The 17,951-nt window shown below is 47.4% G+C and overlaps 2 protein-coding genes across 12 annotated transcripts in view; one reads left to right on the top strand and one right to left on the bottom strand.

Annotated features, from left to right (window-relative positions):
- The window catches only part of kptn (kaptin (actin binding protein)), a 75,352-nt gene that overhangs the window by 43,455 nt on the left and 13,946 nt on the right, over positions 1–17,951 (top strand). For 4 of the 10 annotated variants that reach the window (XR_012101130.1, XR_012101127.1, XM_073063862.1 and 1 more), the window contains exon 13: positions 8,343–10,215. The exons of 2 other annotated variants lie outside the window; for them this stretch is intronic. The gene's annotated coding sequence lies outside the window, so the exon portion shown is untranslated. Of the gene's footprint in view, positions 1–318; positions 882–8,342; positions 10,216–17,951 lie in introns of those variants that run through there. 4 more of the 10 variants (XR_012101129.1, XR_012101126.1, XM_073063861.1 and 1 more) reach the window with 1 other exon arrangement.
- LOC140737383 (ras and Rab interactor 3-like) overlaps positions 8,199–17,951 on the bottom strand; it is a 112,139-nt gene continuing 102,386 nt past the window's right edge. For both annotated transcript variants that reach the window (XM_073063856.1, XM_073063857.1), the window contains one exon: positions 8,199–9,167. In XM_073063856.1, the coding sequence (XP_072919957.1) occupies positions 8,865–9,167 (303 nt within the window). In that variant the 3' untranslated portion in view covers positions 8,199–8,864. The remainder of the gene's footprint in view (positions 9,168–17,951) is intronic.

The raw sequence follows: 17,951 nt of genomic DNA, 5'->3' as shown, positions 1-17,951 counted from the left end.
GCCAAGGAGACAGGAGGGAGAGAATGAATGCACTAAAATCTCCCTTCTCTCCCACTCCATCCATCACGTACCAGGGCAGAGTTGCTGAAATCTCTGCTGTGTATGGTGGAATCGGAGGCTTGTGGCCAAGGTCACTCTAGCTGAAAAGAAATTATTACTCTTTCTATGCTTTAATTTTAATCGGGTGATTAAATGACAAGAATCTGCAGCTGCATCCCACGTGGTGGTTAAACGTCCGCTAACCTGGTCCCATTCGTCCCGATGTCTTTACGAATGTGGTTGAATGGGAAGGTAGTTGATGTGGACTGCTCATTACAGGAGGAACGTTGGCGGCGATGTCACACTGACCGTGTTTGGCATTCCTTTTCATCGGCTGGTACACGATTACTGCTTTCACTGGTAGCAGCTGTGGCTCAGTGAGGAGCATCTCTGCCTTGGAGTCAGGAGGTTGTGGGTTTGAGACCCACTCAGAGACAGGAATGGAGAGCTGGATATGGTGAAAGATGCCTCTTGTGAGCCAGGGGAATCTCCATTGTTCAACCCTCCGTCAACCCCATAAGTAGCAGATTGTCAGCTGGATATCACCGTGTGTGGGAGCTTGCTGTGCACAATTGTACTTCAACACTTCAACCACAGTTTCAGAGCAGGTATTGTGTAAATCCTGTTCTTGGTGTTGACCATTGAAAAGTTTTAGAAATACCATTTATTATGGTGTTGCATAATTTGTATATTAATTAAATAATATCATCACACAACAGATTTTGTTTGGAAGTGGTATGACCTTTTGTTTATGGTAGAATGTTTGAAGCTGAACACAAATTTGACTATTTGTATCACATAGGGATTAGGAGAAACAATAAATTGACTTTTATTGAATATAATGTGTTTGATTGCATAATGGTGCTGACGCTTTGCAGTATTTCAACTGAGCTAAAAATGTTTTGTTGATGATTTTCATTTGTACTCAGTGTCTGAGGCTTCTCACTTAAGTGTCCAACAATAATCAGCCAGTATTGATGGATTCCAGTTGCCCTGATACCGTTTCTCCATGACCGCAATGTCCTGGGGAAACCTTTCACCGTGCTCGTCACTGACAGTGCCAAGATTTGCAGGGAAGAAGTCTAAATGGGAATGCAGGAAATGAATCTTTAGTGACATGTTGCACTTCATGGTTTTGTTTGCTTGAAGCATGTTGTCAACCAGCTGCACGTAGTTTGATGATCTGTAGTTGCCAAGAAAACGTTCAACAACATCCTTGAATGCTTTCCATGTGATTTTCTCCGGTCCCACGAGAAATTCTTCGAATTGCCTGTCACTGATGACCTGTTTGATTTGTGGATCAACAAAAATGCCTTCCTTAATTTTGGCATCAGTTATTCTGACTTGAATTATGAATTGAAACAACAAATGTAGACAATTTCAAAAAAATGCTACATGATAGGGAAATTTCATGGTGATTTTCATGAGCATCAGTCCAAAATCCATAAGATACGCCAAAAATAATTCCAGAAGCAAAATCTTTGTTTCCAGTGTTATTAGTTCTCACTGTTGAAAATTTGCCTCCTCCACACAAGTAATTCAGTTCTGAATGTTTCCTCTCCTGGGATTCAAAGTGTGGTGATTTTACTCTGTGTTGCAGCTTGCTGACGAGCTCATGTCCCACTCACATTTCCCCGCAGTCCATACTCACTTTTATGCCCATTAACTGCCCTGCTGCTTACCCCTACCAACTTCACCTTCTGGTGTGTCTTTGGGATTGCGAGGAGACCAGAGTACGCGGGGGAGTCACACACGACCAGCGCTGGAGATACTGGTCAGACCTAGAGCTGGTGGAGGGATTGCTTAGTCTGTGGGATTGGTCAGGGGTGGGGAGCAGGCATACTTTGTTTTACAGAACCGCAGACTGTGGAGAGCTCTGCCCTAGTGCAGTACTGTGCTATGCTTTTTCTGCCCTACGTGCCTGGGATGGTCTGTGGTTTTATACTGCTCACAGTGGCCACTTTATTAGGTACCTCCTGTAACCCATCCACTTCAAGGTACTGAACGTACTACGACAACTGTACTCTTTGCCTGGGTTGCTGAGTTCCTCCAGCATTTTGTGTGTGTTGCTCGGATCTCCAGCACCTGCAGATTTTCTGTTGTTACTGAACGTAGATAGTATTTTTGCGGGCAGTTCTACCGGAGCTGCACACCGTCTTTCTACCAGCAGATGGCAGGATTGTTCACTGGTATGCACTATGGCCAATAATGGACTGCTGTAAAAATGGCGTGCTGAAGCAAAGCAACAATTTAAAAAAATTATTCAAGGTGTGGCTGAGCCAGCATTTAATTGTCTGTCCCTGTTTGCCCTTGAGAAGGTCTTCTTGAACCGCTGCCACCCTTGAGCTGTGGTCACACCCACAGTGCTGTTGGGCAGGGAGTTAAAACAGTAAGTCCATAAGATATAGGAGCAGAATTAGGCCATTTGGCCCATCGAGTCTGCTCTGCCATTTCATCATGGCTGATCCATTTTCCTTCTCAGCCCCAATCTCCTGCCTTTTCCCTGTATCCCTGCATGCCCTGACTAATCAGGAATTATCAACCTCTGCCTTAAATACTTGGCCTCCATAGCAGGCTGTGGCAATGAATTCCACAGATTCACCACTCTCTGGCGAAAGAAATTCCCCATCTTTGTTCTAAAAGGACTCTCATCTATTCTGAGGCTGTGTCCTTTGGTCATGGACTCTCCCACCATAGGAAACATCCTCTCCACATACAATAACAATAGTTATTGGGGCCTTTCACCATTCAATGAGATTCTCTCCCGCCCCATTCTCTGAATTCCAGTGAGTACAGACCCAGAGCCATCAAACACTCCGCATATGACAAGCCTTTCAATCTCAGAATCATTTTTGTGAACCTCCTTTGAATCCTCTCCAATGTCAGCACATCCTTTCTAAGACAAGGGGCCCAAAACTTGCCCATACTCTAGTTGGTAGAGATGATGGGTTTTGGAGAGTCTTGGCGCTTTGCTGCAATGTGTCCTGTAGACAGTGCAAGCCATTGCCATGATGCGAAGGTGCTGGAGTGAGTGGACAGTTGTGGATGGGGTGCCGATCATTCTGTGTCCTGTCTGGTGTTGAGATTCCCTCCCCCTTCACTCTTCTTCTGTTCCCCACCCTGGCCTCTTACCTCTTCTCACTTCCCCCGGGACCCCTCCTCCTTCCACTTCTCCTCTAGTCCATCTGCTATCAGATCCCTTCCTCTCCAGCTCACGATCTTTCCCACCCACCTGGCTTCACCTTCCAGCTATCCTCCTTCCCCTCCAACCACTCTTTTATTCTGGGGTCTCCCCCCTTCCTTCCCAGTACTGCAGAGGGGCCTCAGCCTGAAATGTCGACTGTTTATTTATTTGCATAATGTTGTCTGACCTGCTAAGTTCCTCCAGCATTTTGTGTGTGTTACTCTGACCATAGACACTGTCTGACCTGCTGAGTTCCTCCAGCATTTTGTGTGTGTTACTCTGACCATAGACACTGTCTGACCGGCTGAGTTCCTCCAGCATTTTGTGTGTGTTACTCTGACCATAGACACTGTCTGACCTGCTGAGTTCCTCCAGCATTTTGTGTGTGTTACTCTGACCATAGACACTGTCTGACCGGCTGAGTTCCTCCAGCATTTTGTGTGTGTTACTCTGACCATAGACACTGTCTGACCTGCTGAGTTCCTCCAGCATTTTGTGTGTTACTCTGTCCATAGACACTGTCTGACCTGCTGAGTTCCTCCAGCATTTTGTGTGTGTTACTCTGACCACAGACACTGCCTGACCTGCTGAGTTCCTCCAGCATTTTGTGTGTGTTAATAAGTCAGACGACATAGCACATTATAGTACAATACAGGGCCTCCGTCCCATGATGTTATGCTGACCTTTTAACCTGCTTCAAAATCGAGGTCTCCTCCCTTCCACATGGCCCTCCATTTTATCTTTCATCCATGTGCCTATTTAAGTGTCGCTTAAATATCCCTAATGTATCTGGCTCTACCATCACCCTGGCAGCACTTTCCCTGCTCCCATTACTAACCTACCTCAGACATCCCCACTGTTCTTTCTTCCAATCACCTTAAAACGATGCCCCTCAGTATTAGATATTTCTACCCTGGGAAAAAGCTGCTGGGCCTCCATCTTGTACACCTTTACCATTCATTCCTAGGTCTGTCAGTCTTTCCTCACAAGCCCCCCTCAACCTTTCCTCTCTAATCTAGGCAGCATCCTGGTAAATCTCACCTGCCAGCTCTTGCACCACCCCCTTACCTCCATGGCTGTCTCCTTCTTTCAACCTTTCCTCATAAGAGATACTCTCTAAAGGACAGGGGAGGGGAGGGGAACACTGAATTCAGTGATGGTAATGTCACTGACTCCTCCATGAGGATAAGAGATACTCTCTAAAGGGCGAGGGGGAGGGGAGGGGAACACTGAATTCAGTGATGGTAATGTCACTGACTCCTCCATGAGGATAAGAGATACTCTCTAAAGGACAGGGGAGGGGAGGGGAACACTGAATTCAGTGATGGTAATGTCACTGACATTACTAATGTCACTACTGTCAAGAGGACCACAACCTTTTCATTGTTTGTGTGCCTCAGTGACCCAGAGAGCTATGCTGGCTGGAGTTAGGGCTTTATGCTTTGGCTCTTGGTGGGGTCACCCATGCCAAACAGGACAAGGGCCAACAACTCCAAGTTAGCACACACAAGTCCTGACAAGGCAGATTGAGAGGTTGAGAAGAGAAGGAGTACAAGCGGACTTGTGCACCAGACAGGTTTGCACAGTTACTGGAATTTGCTGGACTTGTCGTTAACACCTCCAGCAGCCGTGATGAGATTCAGACTTCCTCAAAGGGCAGAGGCCCTAAGAGTGGTGGCGGTCCTCCAGGTTCTGGGGGTCAGCACAGGGCTAACAACCCCGACTGGTAAAGCAAAACTGTTACAGCAGTTCAGAATTCTTCTACATCTGAGTGTGACGGTATTCCTGAGTCTCAAGTCAAGTCAAGTCACTTTTTATTGTCATTTCGACCATAACTGCTGGTACAGTACACAGTAAAAACGAGGCAACGTTTTTCAGGATCATGGTGTTACATCACACAGTACAAAAAACTAGACTGAACTACGTAAAAAAAACTACACTAGACTACAGACCTACCCAGGACTGCATAAAGTGCACAAAACAGTGCAGGCATTACAGTAAATAATAAACAGGACAATAGGGCAGTAAGGTGTCAGTCCAGACTCTGGGTATTGAGGAGTCTGATGGCTTGGGGGAAGAAACTGTTACATAGTCTGGTCATGAGAGCCCGAATGCTTCGGTGCCTTTTCCCAGACAGCAGGAGGGAGAAGAGATTGTATGAGGGGTGCATGGGGTCCTTCATAATGCTGTTTCCTTTGCGGATGCAGCGTGTGGTGTAAATGTCCGCGATGGCTGGAAGAGAGACCCTGATGATCTTCTCAGCTGACCTCACTATCCGCTGCAGGGTCTTGCGATCCGAGATGGTGCAATTCCTGAACCAGGCAGTGATGCAGCTGCTCAGGATGCTCTCAATACAACCCCTGTAGAATGCGATGAGGATGGGGGGTGGGAGATGGACTTTCCTCAGCCTTTGCAGAAAGTAGAGACGCTGCTGGGCTTTCTTTGCTATGGAGCTGGTGTTGAGGGACCCGGTGAGATTCTCCACCAGGTGAACACCAAGAAATTTGGTGCTCTTAACCCAGGACTTACGTGATTGACAGTGGTAAAAACCAAGAGGAAGCTAGTGGCACAATGAAGGAAGTCCTGTACACCACCAGAGATGAAGGACCTTCGTTAACGAGAGAAAATCTGCAGATGCTGGAAATCCAAGCAACAAGATGCTGGAGGGACTCAGCAGGCCAGGCAGTCATGCTGAAGGGTGTCGACTGTACTTTTTTCCATTGATGCTACCTGGCCTGCTGAGTTCCTCTTGTGTGTGTTGGAGGATGTCATTGCTGCCCTAACTGCCAGCAGCATAACAGGCAAGAGAGAGTTGCACTGACTGGCGGCTGGACTTTCCTCTGTCTGGCACTGGTGCAATATGAAACCTGTCGGATGAGTCATCAGAGGCTGGGGAAGTCCGAGTCTCATCACGGCAGCTGAAAGTGTTAAATTCAAGTCCAGTAGATGTACAAGCTTGTCTGGTCCACTAGTCAGCTTGTACTCCTCTTTCCACTCCCTCTTATTCTGGTTTGTCACGAGCTGTGTGTGTTACTCTGGAGCTATTGACCATTAGAACAAGATTGGGAGACCGCTTCACTGAGCACCATCTGCCAGTGGCCACCCATTCCCATTGCCATTCCGACATGTGTTCTGGCAGACTCTGCAAAGCAAATCTCCTTCCTCGTGTTCCGTACGAGTAGATGGTATGATTAACCATGAGACATAGGGTCAGAATTTGGCCCGTCCAGTCTGCCCCGCCATTCCTTCATGGCTGATTTATTATCTGAGGCCTCCTCTCCTCGGAGTGGCGGAGGATGAGAGGTGACCTGATAGAGGTGTACAAGATGAGAGGTGACCTGATAGAGAAGGGAGGATGAGAGGTGACCTGATAGAGGTGTACAAGATGATGAGAAGCATTGATCGTGTGGATAGTCAGAGGCTTTTTCCCAGGGCTGAAATGGTTAACACGAGAGGGTACAGTTTTAAGGTGCTGGGAAGTAGGTACAGAGGAGATGTCGGTAAGTTTTTTACGCAGAGAATGGTGAGTGTGTGGAATGGGCTGCCAGCGACGGTGGTGGAGGCGGATACGATAGGGTCTTTTCAGAGACTCCTGGATAGGTACCTGGAGCTTAGAAAAATAGAGGGCTATGGGTAACTAGGTAATTTCTGAAGTAAGTACATGTTTAGCACAGCTTTGTGGGCCAAAAGGCCTGGATTGTGCTGTAGGTTTTCTATGTTTCTATGTCATTCCATGGTTTTCTCTACTGTCACAATGAGGCCACACTCGGGTTGGAGGGGCAACACCTTATATTCCATCTGGGTAGCCTCCAACCTCATGGCACGCACATCGATTTCTCAAACTTCTGGTAATTGCTCCCCCCTTCACCATTCCCCATTCTTGTTTCCCTCTCTCACCTTACCTCCTTACCTGCCCATCACCTCCCTCCTTCCCTTTCTTCCATGATCTTCTGTCCTCTCCTTTCAGATACCGTCTTCTCCAGCCCTGTCTCTCTTTCATCAATCAACATCCCAGCTCTTTAATTCATTCCTCCACCTCTCCCGGTTTTATCTACCACCTGTCACCCCGTACTACTTTCTCCCCTCCCTTCTCACTTCTGAAGAAGGGTCTCAGCATGAAATGTCGACTGTACTCTTTTCCACAGATCCTGCCTGACCTGCTGAGTTCCTCCAGCATTTTATGTGTGATGCTTTGGAATTCCAGCATCTGCTGATTTTCTAGTGTCTGTGAATCGAGCAAGGAGGGGTGACAATGTCCACAGTGATTGGTCCCTGAACCTGACCCCCTCAACCAAACCAGAGTACAAGGTTTGACATTTTGGGAAAAGATACAAAGGGAGTGAGAAGAAATGTATTTTGCCCTGTGGTTGTGATGGTGAAAGCTGCCTCTTGGAGTTTCTGTGGGAAGGGGGTCACTTTTTGCGGGAGAATAATATGCAGGGGCAAGGATGCAGGAACTGCCCGAGACTCCATGGGAACCTCTCATCGGCTAGTCCAGGGGCCAACACCGAAGGGAGTTTGGGGTCCCGTCATTGTCTAGTCTGGGGGTCGATACCAAAGGGAGTTCGGGGGTCCCGTCATTGTCTAGTCTGGGGTCAACACCGAAGGGAGTTCATGCTAACATAAACGATACATTTCATTGTACGTGTGATAAATCTGGATCTGAATCGCCTCATTCCGCATCACAATGATCAACAGGTAATTTTAAATGCACTTTACATTCACACACTACGAAGGTGATTTTTTTTTTGCAGCCTCGGGATTTCCCAGGATAGGTAACCAAGACAACCATTTGTAAGGTGGGAAGGTCTCAGGCAGAGCGTTGTGATGGGGTCTGGGCCTGGGCACCTGTGACCGGGGTGATGCTCAGCATGAAGCCACTCAGTCCGGGGTTGTGCTTTGCTCCCTCCCTCCCTCCCAGTGTGTGAGGAGTGCAGTTGGGGTAGGAATTAGGGAGTGAAAAGAAAATGAGGAATGACCCAGAATGTATAATATTTATTTAAAAATCTTTACAAGGTACTATAACCAATAGTAAAAACAAAATATAATTTATTTGTAGGGTTGGGGTAACTGGAAATTGTTGTATGTCACACTTCAATATTTGTCCCACTTCTTTCAGCTCTTAACAGTGCCCCGTCTCGCCCAGGATCCATTCGTTGTGACTCTTCCTGTCTGAGACTGCGTCAGACATTGCTAGTTGTGATTTTCCCCGGTTGTCAGCACTACTGTAATCTCCAAATGACAAGAGACAGTCCAGCGAGAGGTGGGCTTCCAGGTAACCCAGCAACGCAGGGGCTGTGGGCGATGGCCACGATAGGAGTCTCTGTTTAAGGCTGTCGGGATGAATGACCATTTGAAGGCACGATCCCCAGTGCAGAAGCTCTGGGTGAGTTAAACCGCTGGGAGGGTAAACTGAGAATTGAGATAGGTTCTGATACCAGACATCCATCTCTAACAGAAACATAGTCGTTCAACGCAGGCAGGCAGATGCATCCATATGGACACGAGATAGTCCCAGCAATCCATCGGTGACCGGCCGTGGCATTTCACAACGGGGAGCCAGATCTTGACCCTTGGATTTTGGTCTGGAACTTCCCGGCAGTCCTGCTTTGCTGGTGTGGGGTGGAGGGATGGGGGCTTCTCACAACGGGGTCAGCTGCTCCTCGTGCTGGGAGCACGGCTCCCCCTCAGCGGCTGCGTACACAAAAACGAAGGCTGTCTCTTCCCTCTGACGCATCTCATACTTCACCTGCTGGGGGCAGGTGTCCTCCTCCAGTTGCTGGTAGGAGCCGCCCCTCACCAAGTAGAGGCCGTAGACCTCGGGCTTCAACACCGCGAACTTCTCGGCGCACGCCTTGCACACCTCTGTCACAGTCATGTGAGCGGGAGCCAGGATGGTCACCTGCTTCCCACTGGGGTCTTGTAGCGAGATGGACAGCAAATCCTTTGTGGGAAGAAGAGACAGGGCGAAGTTAGTGGCAGAAACTTTTAATTTCTGACAAACATCCTCATCTATACCAAAGCTCAGTATCTGCAGGGTTTCCTGGGGGCATTACGAGTACAATCCTCCCCACCGTCGAGGACATCTTCAAGAGGCCGTGCCTTAAGAAGGCAGCATTCATCATTAAACACCCTCACCATCCACATCTTAGAGGCAAAGCCAAAGAGCATTACATGACAAAAACAGGCCCTGTGGTCCATCTAGTCTGTTCCAAATTGTTTTTCTGCCTAGTCCCATGGACCATGGCCCTCTATACCCCTCCCATCCATGTACTTATCTAAAATGTGGCAATCAGACCCACATCCACCACTTCGGCCAGCAAATCGTTCTACACTTACATCACCCTTACATTCCCCTTAGACATTTCACCTTTCACCCTTAACCCATGACCTCTAGTTCGAGTCTCACCCAACCTCAGTGGAAAATGTTGGCTTGCATTTACCCTATCTATACCCCTCATAATTTTGTGTACCTCTATCAAATCTCCCCTCAATCTCCCACGCTCTGGGGAATAAAGTCCTAACTTATTGAACCTTCACCTGTAAGCTGAGTCATGGCAACATCCATGTCAGTTTTCTCTGTATGCCTTCAATCTTATTGACAGCTTTCCTGTAGGTAGGTGACCAGAACTGCAGACAATATTCCAAAATTTGGTCTCACCAACATCTTACACAATTTCAACATAACATCCCAGCTCCTGTACACAATACTTTGAATGATGAAGGCCAATGTGCCAAAAGCTCTCTTTATAACTCTATCTAACTGAGACTATTACGAATATCTGAGAGAAAGTACAGGAACTTGAAGACTCATACTCAACATTTTACAAACAGCATCTTCCCCTCCACCGTCAGATTTCTGAATTGTCCGTGAACTGTACCTCGCTATTCATCTTTTGTACAGTTTATTTTTGTAACTTGTAATATTTATACCTTGTATCATACTGTTGCACCAAAATAAATTGCAAAACATATCTTAGCAATTATCATGATGTGCAGTGTTCTATGGCATTTTTTGGCAAATTTTTCTACAGAAGTGGTTTCCCATTGCCTTCTGGGCAGTATCTTTACAAGACGGGTGACCTTGGCCATTATCAATATTCTTCAGAGATTGTCTGCCTGGTGTCAGTGGTCCCATAACCAGGACTCGTGATCTGCACCGGCTGCTCATACGACCATCCACCACCTGCTCCCGTGGCTTCACATGACCTTGATCGGGGTTGGGGGGGGGGGGGGCGGCTAAGCAGGCGCTACACCTTGCCCAAGGCTGGGGAGGGAAGGAGTGCCTTTCACCTCCTTTGGTTGAGATCTATCTCCACCCTGATTCCGATATGGACAGTCCCAACAGCTTATGAAGGTGCAGTCTATGAGGTGAAATGCAGAGTCTACGGGGGGAAGTGGCGCAGCCTGGTCCAACACATTCACAGTCCTCTCCACGACTGACAGCATCTCCAGGAGGAGGCAAGGTCTCTATGCCCCATCCTCTGGACCGTGCCATCTTTTCACTGCCACCATCAGGCAGGAAGTACAGAAGCCACCAGGTTTAGGAATGACTCATTTCTTACAACCATTAGTTTCTTGAACTGACTGCACAGTCCTCACTCCACCTCTGCAACAGGACACTACGGATCACCTCTTGCTCCACAGATGATATTGTCTGTACCAATGTCTTGCTTTGCGGTACTGTTCCTGCGCGGGTACCGGTCTATGATCTCTGTTCTGGACTTGTACATTAGACATAGGAGGAGAATTGGGCCATTGGGCCATTGTGGCTCTCTCTCTCAACCCCGTTCTTTTGCCTTTTCTCGTAACTTTTCACACTCTGACTAATCAAGAACCTATCAATCTCTGCCTTAAATACATCTAATGACCTGAATGAATAAGCAGTCTCCCGTGGCAATGAACTCCACAGATTCACCACCCTCCGGCTAAAGAAATTCCTCCTCATCTCCACACAGATAACCATAACCTTGAAAATATGATTTGATGGAGGGGGGATGCAAATTTACTTAAACCGGGCTTTCAATCCAGAAGGTTGAGCAACACTGAGCAAGAGTTTTGATTGGCTGTAAGATTCGACATGTCTATTACCTACTATAAATACAAGAGATGCTGAAATCCAGAGCAATGCACACAAAATGCTGGAAGAGCTTAACAACTAGTCAGCATCTGTGGAGGGGAATAATAGCTGATGTTTCAAGCCAAGACTTTACATCAGGACTGGAAAGGCAAGGGGGCAGAAGCCAGAATATGGTGAGTGTGGAGAAGAGCACAAGATGGCAGGTGAGATGGGGGGGGGGGGGAGTGAAGTAAGAAGCTGGGTGGTGATTGGTGGAAAAGGTAAAGGGCTGAAGAAGAAGGAATCTGATTGGAGAGGGGAGTGGACTATGGAAGGAGGAGGGGAACCAGAGGGAGATGATGGAAAGGTGATAAGGGAAGGTTAAGAGGGGAGCTGGAATGGGTAAAGAGAAAAGGAGGAGGGGGAAGTTACCAGGTTAATTATCTATCAATCAGAATCTCACCCATAAGAGATTCTGCAGATGACTGAAATCCAAAACAGCACACAAAATGCTAGTGGAACTCAGCACGTCAGGGCAACATCTATTGAGGGGATTAAAGAATTGACGTTTCAGGCCGAGACCCTTGATGGAGCAGTCGCGGACAGAAACATCGACTCTTTATTCCCCTCCACAGAGTCTGGCCGACCTGCTGAATTCCGCCAGCATACTGTGTGTGTTACTCAAGATTTCCGGAGTCTGAGAATCTCTGATAGGGAAAGGTTGATAAGGTTAGGACTTCATTCCCTAGAGCCTAGAACATTAGGGGAAATTTGACAGCAGTATGCAAAATTATGAGGGGTGAATGCAAGCAGGCTTTTTCCACTCAGGCAACACACACAAGATGCTGGTGGAACACAGCAGGCCAGGCAGCATCTATAGGGAGAAGCACTGTCGACGTTTCGGGCCGAGACCCTTCGTCAGGACTAACTGAAAGGAAGGATAGTAAGAGATTTGAAAGTACGAGGGGGAGGGGAAAATGCGAAATGATAGGAGAAGACCAGAGGGGGTGGGATGAAGCTAAGAGCTGGAAAGGTGAGTGGCAAAAGTGATACAGAGCTGGAGAAGGGAAAGGATCATGGGACGGGAGGCCTTGGGAGAAAGAAAGGGGGAGGGGAACACCAGAGGGAGATGGAGAACAGGCAGAGTGATGGGCAGTGAGAGAAAAAAAAGGAGGGGAAAAAAACTAAATATATCAGTGATGGGGTAAGAAGGGGTGGGGCATTAACGGAGGTTAGAGAAGTCAATGTTCATGCCATCAGGTTGGAGGCTACCCAGCCGGTATATAAGGTATTGTTCCTCCAACCTGAGTGTGGATTCATCTTGACAGTAGAGGTCATAGGTTAAGTGTGAATGGTGAAAAATTTCATGGAAACCTGAGGGTGAGTCTATTCCCTCAGAGTGCAGGACAAGCAGCCGGTGGAAGTTGAGAATGTGGGTACGACTGCAATGTTTAAGTGTAGTTTGTGTAGGTAAATGGATGGGAGGGATATATAGGACTCTACTCCAGGTGTAGGTTGATGGTATGAGGCAAAAGAACAGTTTGGCACAGACTAGATGGGCTGAAGGGCCTGTTTTTGAGTTGTAGCTCTCTGACTATAAGGAAAGGCTGCATAGACTGAGGCTTTATTCCCCCAGAGTATAGGATGATGAGGGGGTGACCTTATGAGGAGCAGACATCACAGTCTTATTCCCAGGGTAGGGAGTCTAAAAACTAGAGGGCATGGATGAGAGGGGAAGTACCTAAAGGGGACCAGAAAACAGAACATAGAAGAGTACCACAAAGGATCAGGCCATACGGCCCTCAATGTACTGCTAACCAACCAGAATGTAAATCAACAAAATATCCAAACAGTCCATGTCCATATCCCTCCATCTTCCTCACATTCATGTGCTTATCCACACATCTCTTAAAAGCCTCTAATGTATTTGCCTCTACCACCGTACCAGGCAGCACATTCCAGGCATCCACCACTCTCTGAGTAAAAAACTTACCCCTTACATCCCCTTTGATCCTCCTATCTCCTCTCACCTTCAATGCATTCCCTCTGCTTTAGGCAATTCTATTCTGGGATAAAGATGCTCCCTGTCCACTCTATTATTGCCTCTCATAATCAGCCTCCACCGCTGCTGAGAAAACAGCCCAAGTTCACCCACCCTCTCGTGATGGTTTAGAGTCTAAACCATCCTGGCAAGCCTCTTCCGTGAGGCAATGTTTTCCACACGTACGTAGAGGACACATGGAATAAACTGCCAGATGATGCGATAGAGAAAGGCACTGTTACAATATTTAAAAGACATTTAGATGGGAAAGACTTGGAGGGACACAGAGGCTAACTTGCAGGCAACTGAGGCTAACTCAGATAGGCATCTTGTTCCTCATGGCCGAGTTAGGCCGAAGGCCCAGTTTCTGTTCTCTATGGCTCTGTGACTCTACCCATTATCTTAAAACATCTCCAACAAGTCGGCCCCCTTCCTTCCCATTTCCAGAGAAAGAAAGCACTGCATCTGATACTAACTTGTCGATTCTAATCCCACCCCCACCCAGTTCTTAACACCTTCTCCGCTGCCACGTCATGAGAGGTGTTTTCACTCTATCCTTTAGGCTGCTAAGAATGTATATGTGTGTATTTTTTTTAATATATGTATGTATATATATATATATATATATATATATATATATAGTGAGAGAGAGAGAGGGAGGGGGAGGGACAGACCCAGATCAGAATCTGCTTCATTATCACTCATTTATATCACAGAATTTGTCATTTTTGCGGCAGCAGTACAGTGCAATACATAACATTACTACGGTACAGTGCTAAGGTCTTAGGCAGCCTAGCTCTAAGTATGTGCACAGCACTGTACGTCAGCGAGGAATTTCCACCTCCCAGGGTCAAAGCAGCGGGGTCACGGTGGCCAGCCCTTTAGTGCCTCTACTAATGTTATTTATTGAACTTGATGGGGTGATCACAGACAGACTGTGGGAGGGGAATCACTCATGTAAGACTGAGATGAGAAAGAATGTTTTTTCTCAGTGGGTTGGTGAAGGTTATCCTAGAAAGCTGAGTGGCAGAACGGCTTTGTGACCGAGAGGATTGGAGCAATATGGAGAACAGGCTTCTGTGAGGCCGAGGCCAAGATCAGATCAATCATCATCTCATTGAGTGAAAGAGTAGCCTAGAGGTTCGTGGGAGTAACTTCTGCTCCTAGAGAGCAGGAAATGGCCATTCAGCCCTTCAACCCTGCTCTGTTCTTCAATATGATTATAAGACCGTCACATTTGGAGCAGAATTAGGCTAATTGGCCCCCCGAGTCTGCTCCACCATTTCATCATGGCTGATCCATTTTCCCTCTCAGGCCCTTCTCCTGCCTTCTCCTCGTATCCCTTCGTGCCCTGAGTAATCAGGAATTATCAACCCGGCCTTAAATACTTGGTCTCCACTGCAGTCTGTGGCAACAAATTCCACAGATTCACTACTCTAGCTGAAGAAATTCCTCCTCATTTCCATTCTAGGTGGACGTCCCTCTATTCTGAAGGCTGTGTTCTCTGGTCCTAGATTCCCCCACCATGGGAAACATCTTCTCCACATCCACAATTGAGGTCATTCAACATTTGATAGGTTTCAATGAGGTCACCCCTCATTTTTCTGAATTCCAGCGAATACAGGCCCAGAGCCACCAAACGCTCCTCTTGTTTCAAAGGATTCAAAGTACACTGATTGATTATCAAAGTACGTATAGATGATACAACCTTGAGATTTGTCTGCTTACAGTCAGTCACAAACCAAGAAACCTGAAATTACCCATTTAAAAAAGACCAACATCCAATGTATGGAGAAAGAGGGAAAAAAACACAGATCAGGCAAACAATAATATAAAGCAACAGCATTCAAACCAAATCGAATCCCAGAGCATCCGGATCAGGCCCATAGCCTCGGTCTCAGTTCATCATATAGCAGGACAAATCACTGTATGGCTGGCAAACACAAAGCACTTTGCAGCTGGAGCAGTCTCACAGCCCTCTGGAGAGAGGCGAGAACATTGCAGAAGCCTTTCAATACTGGAATCATTTTCGTGAACCTCCTTTGAACCCTCTCCAGTTTCAGTACGTCCTTTCTAAGATAAGGGGCCCAAAACTACTCACAATGCACTGAATGAGGCCTCACCAGTGCTTTATTAAGTCTCAACATTACATCCTTGCTTTTATATTCCAGTCCTCTTGAAATGAATGCTGACATTGCATTTGCCTTCCTCACCACAGACTCAATCTGCAAATTAACCTTCAGGGAATCCTGCACAAAGACTCCCAAGTCCTTCACACCTCAGATTTTGAATTTTACTCTCTATTTAGAAATGTCTTCTGTAGCCAGAAAAACTAAATTTAACTCCTTAATATATCTAATGGTGCAGTCTCTGCTTCCTTCAGTGAGAGAGAGTTCCACGAGATCAGCACACTTTCTGGGTGAAGACATTTCTCAAATCTCAATCCTCCATGGCAGAGTTCCCAGATTATACATCTCCCCACCATCAGGAACATCTTTCCTGGGTCTATTGTGTCCGTTCCCATCTCCAAAGTCTCCTCCAACCAGCAAACAGATTTCATTGCCTCGGTCTCTCCCTCCACACACTAGTCCTTCCACCTCAGGGTGAACCTTGCTACGCCCTTTCCCCAGCAAGAACATCTTTCCTCAGCAACAGTTAACCAAGTTCAGGAGGGTCCATTTATAGCAAAGGTTTTGGGGGAAGTGGGCAAGTGAGACTAGCTCAGATCGACGTCTTGGTCGGCTTGGGTGAGTTGGATGGTTTCTTTGCTGTTCAGCTCCATGATGTTAGACTGCGCAGAGCGCCAAAGGTTTAAAAAAAGACCGCCACATACAGTGGCCATCATCAGAGCAGACTGAGTCAGAGTGAGACCGCCACATACAGCGGCCATCATCAGAGCAGACTGAGTCAGAGTGAGACAGCTTTGGTTCAACAGGCTTCAGCGTGAACAGGCAGAGGTGAGGGTAGGTTCCGGTAAGTTTTGTTTTGTTTAGAGTAGAGAGAATGCCAGGGAGGATGTTGGAATGCTCCTACTGCAGGATGTGGGAAGTCAGGGAGACCTCTGGTCTCCCTGACAACGATACCTGCAAGAAGTGCATCCAGCTGCAGCTCCTAACAAACTGCGTTAGGGAACTGGATGACCTCCGGATCATTCGGGAGAATGAGGAGTTTATAAACAGTAGTTTCAGGGAGGTAGTTACGTCAAAGGAGCAGCGCACAGGTAACATATAAGATTATTAAGGGATTGGACAAGATAGAGGCAGGAAATATGTTCCAGATGCTGGGAGAGTCCAGTACCAGAGGGCATGGTTTAAGAATAAGGGGTAGGTCATTTAGGACAGAGGTAAGGAAAAACTTCTTCTCCCAGAGAGTTGTGGGGGTCTGGAATGCACTGCCTCGGAAGGCAGTGGAGGCCAGTTCTCTGGATGCTTTCAAGAAGGAGCTAGATAGGTATCTTAGGGATAGGGGAATCAAGGGATATGGGGACGAGGCAGAAACCGGGTATTGATAGTAGTTGATCAGCCATGATCTCAGAATGGCGGTGCAGGCCCGAAGGGCCAAATGGCCTACTTCTGCACCTATTGTCTATTGTAATTGGGTTACCGTCAGGTGAGGGAAGGGGAAAGGGCAGGCAGAGCAGGGTTCCCCTGTGGCCATTCCCCTCAACAACAAGTATACCCATATGGATACTGTTGGGGGGGTGGCTTATCTGGGACAAGCTGCGGCAGCCGGATCTCTGGCACTGAGCCTGGTTCTGCAGTGCAGAAGGGAGGGAGGAAAAAGAGGGGAGCGGTAGTGATAAGGGACTCAATAGTTAGAGGTACACACAGGAGATTCTGTGGTCGTGCCAGAGACTCCTGGATGGTTTGTTGCCTCCCAGGTGCCAGGGTCAGGGATATCTCTGATCGCGAGCACAGCATTCTGAAATGGGAGGGTGAGCAGCCAGATGTCCTGGTACACATCGGTACCAATGACGTAGGAAGAAAGAGCGAGGAGGTCCTGAAGAGTGAGTATAGAGAGCTTGGTAGGAAGTTAAAAAGCAGGACCTCGAGGGTGGTAATCTCAGGATTGCTACCTGTGCCATGTGCCAGTGAGGGTAAGAATAGGATGCTCTGGAGGATGAACACGTGGCTGAGAAACTGGTGTAGGGGGCAGGGTTTCAGATTTCTAAATCATTGGGACCTCTTCTGGGGCAGGTGGGACCTCTACAAGAGAGATGGGTTACACCTGAACTACAGGGGGACCAATATAATTGCAGGGGAGTTCGTTAGTGCTATTGGGGGGGGGGGTTTAAACTAGATGTGCAGGGGGATGGGAACCAGAGTAGATAGTGGAGCGGGGGTGAAAATAAATGATAGTAGTTCATGCAAAGTCACAAATAGAAGGGTTGTGTGTGGTGGTAATAATCTTATGAGATGTGTCTACTTCAGTGCGAGGAGTATTGTGGGAAAGGCAGACAAGCTGAGGGCCTGGATTGACACATGGAGCTATGACATCATAGCTACAGGAGGGGCAGGACTGGCAGCTCAATGTTCCAGTGTTCCGATGTTTCCAGACGTGATAGAGGCAGAGAGATGAAGGGTGGGGTGGGGGGTGGCATTGCTAGTCAGGGAAAATGTTACAGCAGT

Source organism: Hemitrygon akajei, chromosome 12, assembly GCF_048418815.1.
Source record: "Hemitrygon akajei chromosome 12, sHemAka1.3, whole genome shotgun sequence".
Taxonomy (NCBI): domain Eukaryota; kingdom Metazoa; phylum Chordata; class Chondrichthyes; order Myliobatiformes; family Dasyatidae; genus Hemitrygon; species Hemitrygon akajei.
The sequence above is the reverse complement of the archived record's forward strand: the minus strand, read 5'-3'. Positions and strand labels throughout refer to the sequence as shown.